General features: G+C 43.6%; 1 protein-coding gene across 1 annotated transcript; it reads right to left on the bottom strand.

The window, feature by feature from the left end:
• Nucleotides 1-1786: 1786 nt before the first annotated feature.
• Fga (fibrinogen alpha chain) lies at nucleotides 1787-8602 on the bottom strand. Its single transcript, XM_006985312.4, has 6 exons — nucleotides 8446-8602; nucleotides 6625-6750; nucleotides 6007-6190; nucleotides 4987-5132; nucleotides 3311-4460; nucleotides 1787-2562 (listed from the first exon to the last, which is right to left on the bottom strand). Exons 1-6 carry the CDS (start codon nucleotides 8497-8499, stop codon nucleotides 1853-1855), a joined length of 2370 nt encoding a protein of 789 aa, XP_006985374.1. The 5' UTR covers nucleotides 8500-8602; the 3' UTR covers nucleotides 1787-1852.
• Nucleotides 8603-11578: the final 2976 nt, after the last annotated feature.

Raw genomic sequence — 11578 nt, 5'->3', positions numbered from 1 at the left:
TAGGCTTTAGCGCTGTGCTGGCTTGAATTAAATTGAAATGCATCAGTTTTCTTCCCTCTTCCTCTCCCGGATGGGAATGGGCAGCTCTGTCTTCCTGTGCTTCACTTGCTGCACCGTGTAGTCCTTCTCACTCAGATTGGAATGAGGCAAGGGGCACAGAGGATGACCTCTAACCTCTGTGGTAAGTGATATCTTGCTTCCTCAAACACGGTGGTGTTTCATGTGTCCGTTCCCTATCAGCTCCTCGGGAGAAGATTAATGGAGTTTCCCCTCCTCAAGAAGTGATGAGTGATAATCCTTCAGCTCTAAACAACAGTAGCTGAGTGTTTAGAAGGGACTCAACAGTGATCCCCCCCCCTATACCCAGTTTGATCCTCAAGTTCAATACTTATTCTTGGTAAAGGTTAAAGTGTCATTTTCTTACAGTTAATAAACCAAGAGTGGAGTTTGGATTTTGTGGGAGCCCGTTCTCGGGTTCCTCGTGGCTTTACCCAGCAGGTCCGAATAGAGGATGATCAGAACCACGGGCCTGAGTGCAGGTGTCTGAGATGGTCTGCACTTGGCTGTGCTGGGGGAGGAGGTCTTTTGTTCCACCCCTTGGCGTCTCTATAAAAACCCTGGGCCAGAGACAGTCGGGGCCCATTGGAATAGGTTCCAGGCCCTCTCGGGGCTATCCTTTATTTTCTATCTGCTTATCTCCGAGATTTTCTCCGCAATAAATCCTTCTATCTAATATTTCCTACTGATTGCACTCAAGAAAACTCTGGGGAACTGTGGGGGTGGTGGGTAAAGGCCCCACAGGATTTATCATCATATCAGAAAAAAAGTTGATAGTTGTTCAAAGTTGAATATAATAAACTAAATTGAAGTGATTTTTATAAATGGTTCTTTTTACAAATCCATAAACATTCAAATAGGGAGTGGGTCTCAGGGCAGTGGCTGGGAAAGGGCTGGTGGTCTTCTTCCCACAAACTCCAGTTTAGAAGTTATACAAGTGCTAGGAAAGCAAGAGTAGCATTTAACACCAAGAGCAACCAGCAAGGCTTTATGAAGGGCCAGGCAGCCACTGCTGCTGTGGAGAGGAGTTGGCCATAGTTTAAATGCTCTTTCTCTGCCTGTATCATTAGTAACCACAGTGTGAAAACGAAGGAAAACAAAAAAACCAAACAACAACAAAAACCCCTGGGCCTGGGCCCTGGCTCAGTCCGGAGAGACCTTGCAGTGTGAAAGGGGAGGATCTATGTCAACTCCCCAACAACCACACAAAAAGCCAGGTAACGCCAGCTGCCAGCCATCAGATCTGTGGGGCTCACTGGTAGCCAGTCTAGAGAAACCTGCAAACTCCAGGTTCAGTGAGAGACCCTGCCTCAAAACGTAAGGTGGAGAGCTGAGGCAGACAAGCATAGGAGACTAGTTAGGCTGGGCCCACAAGGTCAGCTTAAAATCCACCAAATCTAATGTGGGAACTAACTTCTGTACTTGCAATAGGCCTATGATTGAGGGGTCTGAGAAGCAGCGTGTTTAAATCAGCACTCTTCGTTGTGGCCAAGAAGAGCTCCAGTCTGACTCCCTCGTCCTGATGCAATGGACATTCCCTTACAAAAGCTTTGAAACTCATAGAGGTATTTAAAGGTGAAAAAAAATGTATACTTTTATTTTTCAAAGGAGTAATACATCTCAGTTGCATTTAGCTACAGTACAAAGAACAATAAAATAGCACCTGAAAATTTGTAAGAAGTTGACAAGATCCTTGACTCCATCTTCCTTATTTTCTTTTTCTTTGTTAACCAACCAACCAACCAACCAAACAAACAAACAAACAAAACGGAGCCCCCATTCCCTACTTCTTCAACTACTGCTCCACCAGCGGTCTGATTTTCATCCGAACAGTTCTGAGGGAATAATCTGCTCCTCTGAAGGGAATCCAGACCACCCCATTCTCTATCTCATAGGGGCTGTTGTTCCTGGGGTCATAGGTGCCCCCAGGGTAGTAAATGCCGTTGAGGTTGGCAGCCTGACAGCTGTTGTACCACCAGCCGCCCCCGTAGACCTCCGCACAGCTCTCTTCCCATTGGTCCGCATCCCTGTCAAAGGTACTGAACTGCATGTTGTTGTGTGAGGTGTATTCTGCCCCCTCCTCCACAGAACCTTCCATCAGAGCATCTCCAGCCGTGCCATGGTAGGAGGAGACCTGCAGAGCGTAGCCCTGAGCCTCAGAGCCTACCCGGAAGTGGTACTCTGCATAAGCCTGTTTCCCAGCCCAGTCCTCTAATTCAATCCTGAGGACAGAGGCCCTCAGAGTGAGTAAGTGGAGGTAGTCATTGCCTAGCCAGAATTCCCCTTCCCCCTTGTCGTTCAGGCTGCCGAAACCTCTCTTGTAGTCTTGCCAGGTCCGGTTAAAATTCAGTGATCCATCCATTCTCTGCTGGATCAAAAGCCATCCTCCCAAACTGGTCTCTTGATCGCAATAAACAGAAAAAATCTTACTGGATCCAGGAAGCTTGATACTGAAAATGCCACTTTGGGCACCTGAAGGATGTGTTTGGAGGACATCATCACAGTCTAAAAAAAAAATTAAGCTGGTTGGAAGAAGTTACTCTCATTTAACTTTGCAAAGAAAAACATTGCCCAGATTAAAGGAGACAGACACTGCCTGCCTGCCTGCCTGCTTAAACTTCTCCTTCCCTCCCTCCCACCCTCCTTCCCTTCCTCCCTCCCTCCCTCCCTTCCATCCCTCCTCCCGTGGGAAAATGATGCAGCCGCATTGAGATGTAATTTTAAGCAGGTAAAGGAACTTAAGTCTTCAAAGTGCAAACTTTCTGCAAAGGGATTTGAAATCTTACTTGCATATATGAATAGCAAATGGTCATCAAAGGTAGCTCAGCCTCCATCCATCAATACTAAGAGAACAAATGTTTAACCTGATCTAAATGTCAACTGAGACTAAATTTAAGGTTAGTGAGTTGGATGTCACAATAGCACACATTTTGAATGAATTCGATTAAACAGACTCAGAATTGAGTTTCAGAAGAATTTGTCCATTTTTAAAAATATATTTATTGAGAAACGACTGCACTGTTAGGCATTTGGGAATTACAGAGATAGACATATGTCAAAGTCCCTGCCCCCGTGGAACGTCCAGTTTAGCATGAAAAACTGACCTCCCCACCAAAAAAAAAGTATGATTTCAACAAGGCACAATAGAAGGTTAGGAAGGAAGTGCAGCGTGCCTGGGCACGTCGCAGGAATGGTTAACTTAATCTGGGGGGGGGGGTTCAGGGGGAGCTTCCCGAAATCTAAGTGTGGATACCTCTGGATGCACGCAATTTGGCACGGCCCCTCTTGGTGGTCCGAGTTTCTCCTTCATGGTGGGTTTCACTTCCTGCCTCATCTGCCATTTTGAAGGTCTTAGAGGTGACTTGTTTTCTGACAGTTGAGGTTTTACCACTGGAAGGAAGGTCAGGTACATGGAAGCGTGAGTCTGCTATGTCTGAAGAATCAGGGCCTGTAATGTGGGTCTTACTGACATATTCTTTGTAGTCAGATGAGAGTGAATCCAAGTGATGGTCAAAAAAAGCAGCTTGGTCGGGGAATCTTTGGGCAAAGCTATCAAACCTGCCCCCAAAACTCTGGGTCATGTCTAACTCAGCAGCATCACCACAGTCAGAGCCATCATCCGAGGTGACCACTTCCTTGACCACTTCTCGGCGACCATCAGAACCCGTAACTGTCTTGGTAATGGTTTTAGAGCATGAACGATGTACGGTACTTGTGCCAGTAGAGGTGACTTTCTCATTTCCAATCAGGAGCTCTTTATCTCCTTTAGAGGTGGTCACTTTGCCTGTGTGATATTCTTTCCTTATTGCTGGGCTGCTACTTCCTGTGAACTCTGAAAACTCACCCCAGTCAGGGTTGCTAGGCCTGAGGTTCCCAGATCCTGAGGGAGTTGGCCTAAACCCTCCAGGTCTAGAGCTTCCGGGACCCCCATGTCCACCAGACCCCGTGGTCCCGGGGTTCCTATTCCCATCACTTCCAGGCCCAGAGCTCCCAGAATGCCAATACCCAGATCCACCAGATCCAGGGTTCCTGGGGTTTTCTGCTTCTGTCCCTGTTTCATATGTTGCAGAGCCTCCTGGAGAATCCCCGCGCGATTCTCCTCGTGGATTCCCACCCTTCCTGGGCCTCTCCAGCTCCATTCTCATCTGGCGCATTTCTGTTAATGCCTTCCACTCTGGAGGGGCCTCCTGAAGCTGGCTCTTGTAATTTCCGGGAACCAAGTCGGGAACTGGAACCATTTTTATTGCTGGCAAGTACTGCCTGTCTTCTGCAGGAAGCAAGTCTTTAGCAATGACCTGTTCAAGCTGCTTCTGCTGACCTTCATAGTCCTGTAGATCTATCTCACGGGCCACAGCCCTGCTGCAGGACCCTTTGCAAGAGCGGATCTTGATATCAATGTCCACCTAAAGAGGGGAAGACAGAGAAACGAATGATGTCTATTGACGTTATTGGTTCCTGGAAACTGGGTTACTCTTTGGACATGGGTTTCACTTCCTTTGGCTATCGGAAAACTCAGTCCCACCCTTTTTCTTTGACTTAACATGGCATCCTCACTGGAAGCTGTGTAGGGCCAGGGAAATTGTGCAGTGGGAGCTATTTGGATCCATTTCCGAATTTGGATGGAGAAAGAAATGTGCAAATGCTTGTGAATGGAAGCCCTCCCTAAAGAGCCTCTATGGTGCTGGAGCCAAGATGTCCACACGTGGTGGGCAGGCCCGACAGAGTGTGTTCTTTTGAAACACACTATCTGTTTACCCTTCAAGAATTTCCTTCACATCTCTGGACTTCTATCTTCATCTCTATGGTGGAGACACTTTTTTGGGTCTCTTTTGGGTCGATAATGGTCTTGGTGGACACTCAGAAGACCAGTGTCTTCCTTTTCCTTCTTAGTCAAACATGAAGCAGTTGGGGTCAGGGCCTCTCACTTACCTCCAGTCGTTTCATGTCTATCAGCTGAGCCCTGACATTGTTCTGCAGAACTTGAATTTGCTGCGCTTTTTCTATGACTTTGCGCTTCAGGATCTCAATTCTGCGTCTCAGATCTTCTGACACTTGGCCATATGTGTTATCAAAGTCTGAAATAGAGAAAGTTTCAGGCTTAATTAGATTGTTCCACACAAAAGTCATCCATGGATATTAGTTACACTGTCCTACTCATGACTAGAAATCTAGAAATCCAGAAGAAAATAATTTGGAGTTTTAAAACTGGGGTTTGGTAAATAGTGAGCTTGATAACATCCAATTATTTGATTGTAACTTTACTCAAGGGACTTGAATCTATTATTTCTGTTGAGGGTATTTTCATTCTACTTGGAACTTTGAAATAGTTTCTAAACATTTTGGACAATACCAGGGCCCAGCCACCCACCAACTAGGGCTGCACCATTGACATTAAACTGTTCAGTGTTTCGTAAAGACAGAAGGAGGCAAACAGGCAAAGAAGGCCTCAAGAACTAGAACTTCCACCGACTTGCTCTCCATGCCCAGAGTGACTACAGTGCTTCCTAGCCCTGGTGAGTCCTAGGGAGAAGACTGAGCATGGTCCTGTATTTCAAATTACACACACACACACACACACATGTATGTATGTATGTATGTATGTACGTATGTATGTATGTAATTGGCTCAACAGAATCTGGACCTGATGCCTGATGTCTAACTTGTGTCTTTGAGAAGTCCTTTGACCTCTGAGACTCCTTGCCTGCAGAGCACAAGCAGAATGGCTTCTTGAATGGTCTGCCTCTCCTTATTTTCAGTATATGGACTGTTAAAAAATCTAAGCTAACTTCTCTAACTTTGTGGAAATGACATTCACCTCCTTAAATTTCAGTGGTTTCCACACCGAGTACTTTGGAATAAAATCACAGCAGCAGCAAGAAAACATTATCATTGGGGATTTTCATTGTTGTCTTTGCTAGAAACTCTGAGTACTAAATATGTCCTACTCACTGTTGGCATTGGCGAAGTCCCCTCTCAAATACTCCATAATATTCCTGGTCAGCGAATTAGAATCCTTGTTGTTCTTTTGAAAATCAAATAGTGAGTTTTTGAGCTTGTTTATTCTGCTGGTAAAATCTTGATTGACCTCGTCAATCAGCCCTTTCATCCTGCAGCCAGACGGGCACTTGTGGTTCTGAAAATGAAGGAGTTTGGGTTATATGAAAGTTCTATCTCTTAGCTCCCAGTAAGCTTTGTTAACACAGTCCCTGCAGCTTCCCTCCCCAGCTCCTCCAAGTATCCACTGACTTAAAAGTACCTCTGAGGACTAGTTCAGAGGCCAGAGGGAAATTCCAGAATGAAGGTCCACTTAGCCTTTCATAAGGCTCTGGGAATTTTGAAGTCCTACTATTCAGGCATCCCATTGTTTATCCCACCAGTGACCCGTGATAACTAGTCAATGCCTTAGGACTAGTTTTCTTCCCATTTTCTCTCTCTAATTTGGCATATACGGTGCTAGGTTCCCGTTAGATTATCTCTGATAGGGAAAGGTTTCCAGGACCCACCCAGTGAGCCTGTAGATCTTTGTGTCACAAGGAGGGACGCCCTCTTCACATGCCCTCTGCTTACCCAGTCATCATCAGAGCAGAAGGGCCAGTCTGCCTCTTTGCAGTGACTCTGCTGCTTCTCCATCACTCTTGGGCCACGTGCCTGTGCTCCTCCCGCTAAAAATTCGCCATCGCCGGTGTCTGAGGTCTTCAAGGGTTCATCCAAACATCCAAAAAGAAGCAGAGGCAACAATGTTAGCCATTATGATGCTGGTTATAAAGACATCATGATGCTCACAAGCCCCAAGGAAGAAAAGGTGGAAGTCAACACCTCCACAGCCAGCCTGTCAGTTTCTGACCATCAAATGAAAATCCTACTTATTTTATGGATTCATTATGAGAAGCAAAGGAGATAAAGGGTATGAATTTTTTTTTTTGTGTGTGTGTGTGTTTTAAACTGTGTTTGATGTTCAATAAGCACTTGCTAAATGTCAGGGGTTTTAAATGAAAAATGATCTGGATTAACAAGATTAGTTAAATTTCATCCTTTTTTTCCTTTTGTGACCATAGATGAAAAAATAGCTGAAAAATTGTAGTTCTTTCCCCTGTAAGTACTCTTTCTGTATGTGAAGACCTATGCCCTCTTGTGCTTGCTCTTCTTCTTCTTCGGGTTTCTATGGTAACCTTTGGAGATGGTCCATGATTTAGACAAGCGTTTATCAAGGACACAAATGTAGGAAGTTAAAACTTGGCAGTGTTTTGTACTACAATCATGCAATTGTAGATTTTCATTCAAAATGAAAATAATAAACAGTTAAAGCAGTAGTCAGCAACTAGCAGTTTTTGAACACCTTATTATTAGAAATATGGAGTTAAAAGTTCTCGGCTCTAAACCAAATGAACTATAAAACATTTTGTCCATGAAGACTTTGTAGTTTAGTGGGTGGAGATGGCTTTTAGGTTTTCATTATTTCCACTCCGTATTACCAACTCACAAGGGTTTTACTGTCACTGTTCTAGTTTGGGGAAGTTCATCCTTATAATTAGTTAACGCAGGCTCATTCTCACTTGTGAACATTCAAATAACCCTAATCATCATAATTAAAGAAACAAGTGGGATCCTTTTGTGTAAGAAATATAATGGTAAATTCAATTGCATTTCAGAATAAAACAATGCAACAATAAAGCAGGCAGAAATTGAATATAATAATAGATAAGGAAAATAACAGACCTATGAATTATCCAGAAATATCACCTTTGCTGGTGATTTTAGTTTTATTCCCACAAAAAAATGTTTTCTTCTTTACTCACTTCTTTACTCACTGATAATCAAGATTTATGAATGGTGAGCCAAGAAGGCAAGTGAAATAATATGCACCCTGGGTAACTAATTAGTATATCACTGAGTTCCTTGGACAGAGTTGACTTGTTTCATAAATTAGAATGCTTCAGAAGCCTTATTGATGTAGGTTTCTTTCTTTCATATGTCTTTGGAGATTATTACAGTATTTAGACGCAATCTAAAAAGAGCACAAATCATTCCAAAGAGCACACTGTCTCACACCTTGAAAGTACATAACAAACAATAAAACAAACTTCCAAACACTGCTGGTTTGGAAGACTGAATCTGAAAGATGAATCAGCCTGAATGACAGATGTCAGGATCCCATGAGAATGTGTTCACTATGCCCCTATGGCCTTCCTCTTGACATCACATTACCCTGTGTACTTGTCAAGCCCATCTAGGAATTTGCCTCCATGGCCTGGTGTTCATAAAGCTAAGAAAATATTAGAACAAAGACCTGGTACAGCAGTCTATCTAATATAATAGACCTGGCAGACTCCAAACTCAAAGCTCCTTGTAGGAGAAACACTAGAGAATGAGGGAAGAGAAACCACATACCCAGACTATGCTGGCCACACTCAGGATGAGGCAAGCGACTTTCAGGGAAAGCATCTTCTCTTCATCTGAGGATGGCTCAGGAGGAGCACTGCAGCTGAAAGAGAGGAGGACTGACTCTGCTCACAGCTCCCATCCTACTTAAATCTGCAGGATGCTGAGTTAATCATCACCTTTGTCCTACCCAAAGGGCCAAAGCTCACACTGCATCCTTTGCTCTGACCACAATGTTGGTATCCCAGAAATTCTTGCTCAATTCTCCGTAGCTTGTTTGCTTCTGATAAGTTGTTGCAAAGTTGGGGGAAGAGTCCACATTCCAGGAAGTGGGGGACTTTGAGGATACAAAGATGAAGGTTTCCACACCTGAAGGGGGGGGGAGGGAGGGTTGCTAGGGCATCCTGGCTATCACTTCTGTGAAGTAGAGATTTAACCAATGATGTTTGACTTTGGGTAGGATTCAGAGTCCATCCAACTTTCAAAATGACTTGAAAGCTTACAGAAAGCTTATGTTAAACAGAAGATTTTCTTCCACTCATGTGTCAAAGTAGCAGCCACTGGTGTCCAACACCTACATCCACAATCCTAGCTCCAGTTTCCTGGCTCTATGCTCTTATGAAGTTTACTTTTCATCCTTGTGAATCAGTGTCCTCAGTTAAAGAATGTGGGCAATGACAACCTACCATGGATGTTAATATAAACAGATGGGTGAATTAGTTCAAGGCTTTCAGAGTAGTGGTTGACACCACTGTCTTATAGTAAGTGGTAGCCATTACTAGAGAACAGAAAGGCTGTGGAAAGTGTTTTCTTCCCTTATTGTGGTGTTGGGCATAGACTCTGTTTGTTCTTCATCTCCAAGTTCAGATCTCCTGGGCTCAGTGAAACTGCTGTATGGCCTACCCACCCACTTCTATCCCACCCTCACCCTCCACTCCCCACCAAAGAGCAATAGCTGCATCTTGAACAGAATATTTCTGCATTATTCACAATTCCACACTAGGGAAACAGTAATACCCCCTCAATGGATGAATGGATAAAGAAAAGGGCAAATGCAAGAGATTATTGTTCAGCCTGTGAAAAGAAGAAAATCTTGCCTTTGGGGAAATATCCATTAGCCTGGAGGACATCATGCTAAGTGAAAGAAACTAAACAGAAAGATACAATTTCACTTCCATGTGAAACCCAAAATGGGGACAGAGACACAGAACACCGTATTGGTTGCTGGGAGATGAAAACTGAGGGAAATAGGAAAAGAAGAAAAGAAAAAGATAATCAAATGAGGTGATCATATGCTAATTAGCTCAAAGAGGGTTATTTCACATCAAACATATACAACTTATACATATTAGTCGTGATTCATTAAAGTTAAAAGACACCTTTGACTTAAATTTGTTATATTTAGTAATTAAAAACTGAGAGTGACTAGTTAAATTTGAATCTCAGACAGACAACCAGTATATCTTAGTGTATGTATGTCTTCTGCGATATTTGGAATATACCTATACTAGAATGTTGTTGTACATGTGAAATTCAAACTTTATGGGGTATCCCGTAAGCTGGCAACCAGCTCTACTTTGTCTGATCCTGCTTTCTCTGTGAAGCCACTGCTGGTAACAGCAGTCACTGAGGTTTAGTGAGTGCTTACTGAACACCCACACGTTTGCCATGTTCCACATGTTCCACAGGGCCCTGATTTAATACTCAAATGTGGTCCCTCGTCTGTCTATTTTTTTTTTTTAGAACAGTCTTCACTAGTGGTCTGTATCATTGCAGGGATATTACCTGCCTCTTCTACTAGATCATAAAAATGAAAAATTGTACTATTTTGCTTGTCTTTATAGTCTCTTGAAAAGGTACAGATCCTCATTGAGCAAGCGAGCAAGCATAGACGCTTTCTTCTGTTGCAAACAGAGCAGCTCAGACGTGTGGCGCTTGCTACAGACAGATCAAAGCTCTCATCAAGGCAATGTCCATCTACTCAGAGGCGAGTTCCTCAGCTTTGGAAAGTCAGCTTCAGAGCTCAGAGAAAGCCCTAGAGCCTATTGAGACTTCAGACAACAGCGGTAAACATTCACCCACAGACACTGTACTGTCAGCCTGCCAGGCATGGATAGGAAACTCCCCACAAATGTTCCCCCCCCCCCCGGACCTGCAGGAAGTTCTTTTTAGGTAAATGGACAGACCATAATCTTCTTGAAAGCAAACCAAGAGAGACAATGTTATCGAAAGCCACCATTGTGGAGCCCGTGGAAGCATTTCCAAGGATGTCCACCTGAGAACAGTGCCCTTGCTGTTCCATGGTCCTCTAGAATGTCTGTATACCTCACTTCCTAACTCTATCATTCTCCCCTTCTCCCTCACGCCCTCCCCTTCCCCCTCCTCACCCCCTCCTTTTCCTCTTCCTTTTCTGAGCACATCACCTGAGGAGCAGCCACCCTGAAGTGCTCTTGCACAGCCCAGCTTTGCTTTTCTCCATGGTACTTATCACACTAGAAAAATGGAGAGTGATACCAGACAATTACAACACAATCCTTAGAAATGGCACCTTTAATTGTTCTAAAAGGTCCGAGAGTCTGTCATCCAAAGCTCCCCATTTTCTCTCTAGTGCGAGGTTCTTCCAGTAAGCACTTGTGTGGGCATCCTTGACCTGGTTCTTTATTATTCGGGGGTGGTTTTCTACCTCGTGACACTTCCTGTGCCATGCACCTCACGCAGGTTCACAGGGTACAAACAATACAACAGTCATCATTTTCAAAGAGTATGTGACAAGAAGGAGAGTTTTCTAACTGCAGAAAAAAAAAATCAGTAAAATTTAAAGAAATTTTCTGTGGCATAATTCTAATGGCTTTCCCCTAGGAATTCATAATGTTTTTCTTAGCCCCGTAATGTTTTTCTTAGCCCCATATTGTTAGATATCTTCTTACAGCTGACATCATTCTACCAGTTACAAATAACAAAAACAAAAATTTACAAGTTTGATGGGAATTCATATGCTGCATCATAAAAATCTATATGAACATGTGCATTTACTTTTCCCTAATAACAATAAGTACTGGCACTTAAGCAGGAGATACTTGATTAAAACAATAATTAAACACACAACTTGGAAGGACAAAACACTTCCTGTTGTCGGACTGAC

This window comes from Peromyscus maniculatus, chromosome 6 (assembly GCF_049852395.1).
Source record: "Peromyscus maniculatus bairdii isolate BWxNUB_F1_BW_parent chromosome 6, HU_Pman_BW_mat_3.1, whole genome shotgun sequence".
Classification (NCBI taxonomy): Eukaryota; Metazoa; Chordata; class Mammalia; order Rodentia; family Cricetidae; genus Peromyscus; species Peromyscus maniculatus.
The sequence above is the reverse complement of the archived record's forward strand: the minus strand, read 5'-3'. Positions and strand labels throughout refer to the sequence as shown.

Bases quoted from the DNA above. Each gene is read 5' to 3' on its own strand.
- Fga (XM_006985312.4), bottom strand. From the start codon at position 8,499: ATGCTTTCCCTGAAAGTCGCTTGCCTCATCCTGAGTGTGGCCAGCATA. The intron at 6,191-6,624 runs GTAAGCAGAGGG...CTTCATTTTCAG, and splicing joins TCTGCTCTGATGATGACTGG to AACCACAAGTGCCCGTCTGG. The intron at 5,133-6,006 runs GTGAGTAGGACA...TCTCTATTTCAG, and splicing joins GGACTTCGCCAATGCCAACA to ACTTTGATAACACATATGGC.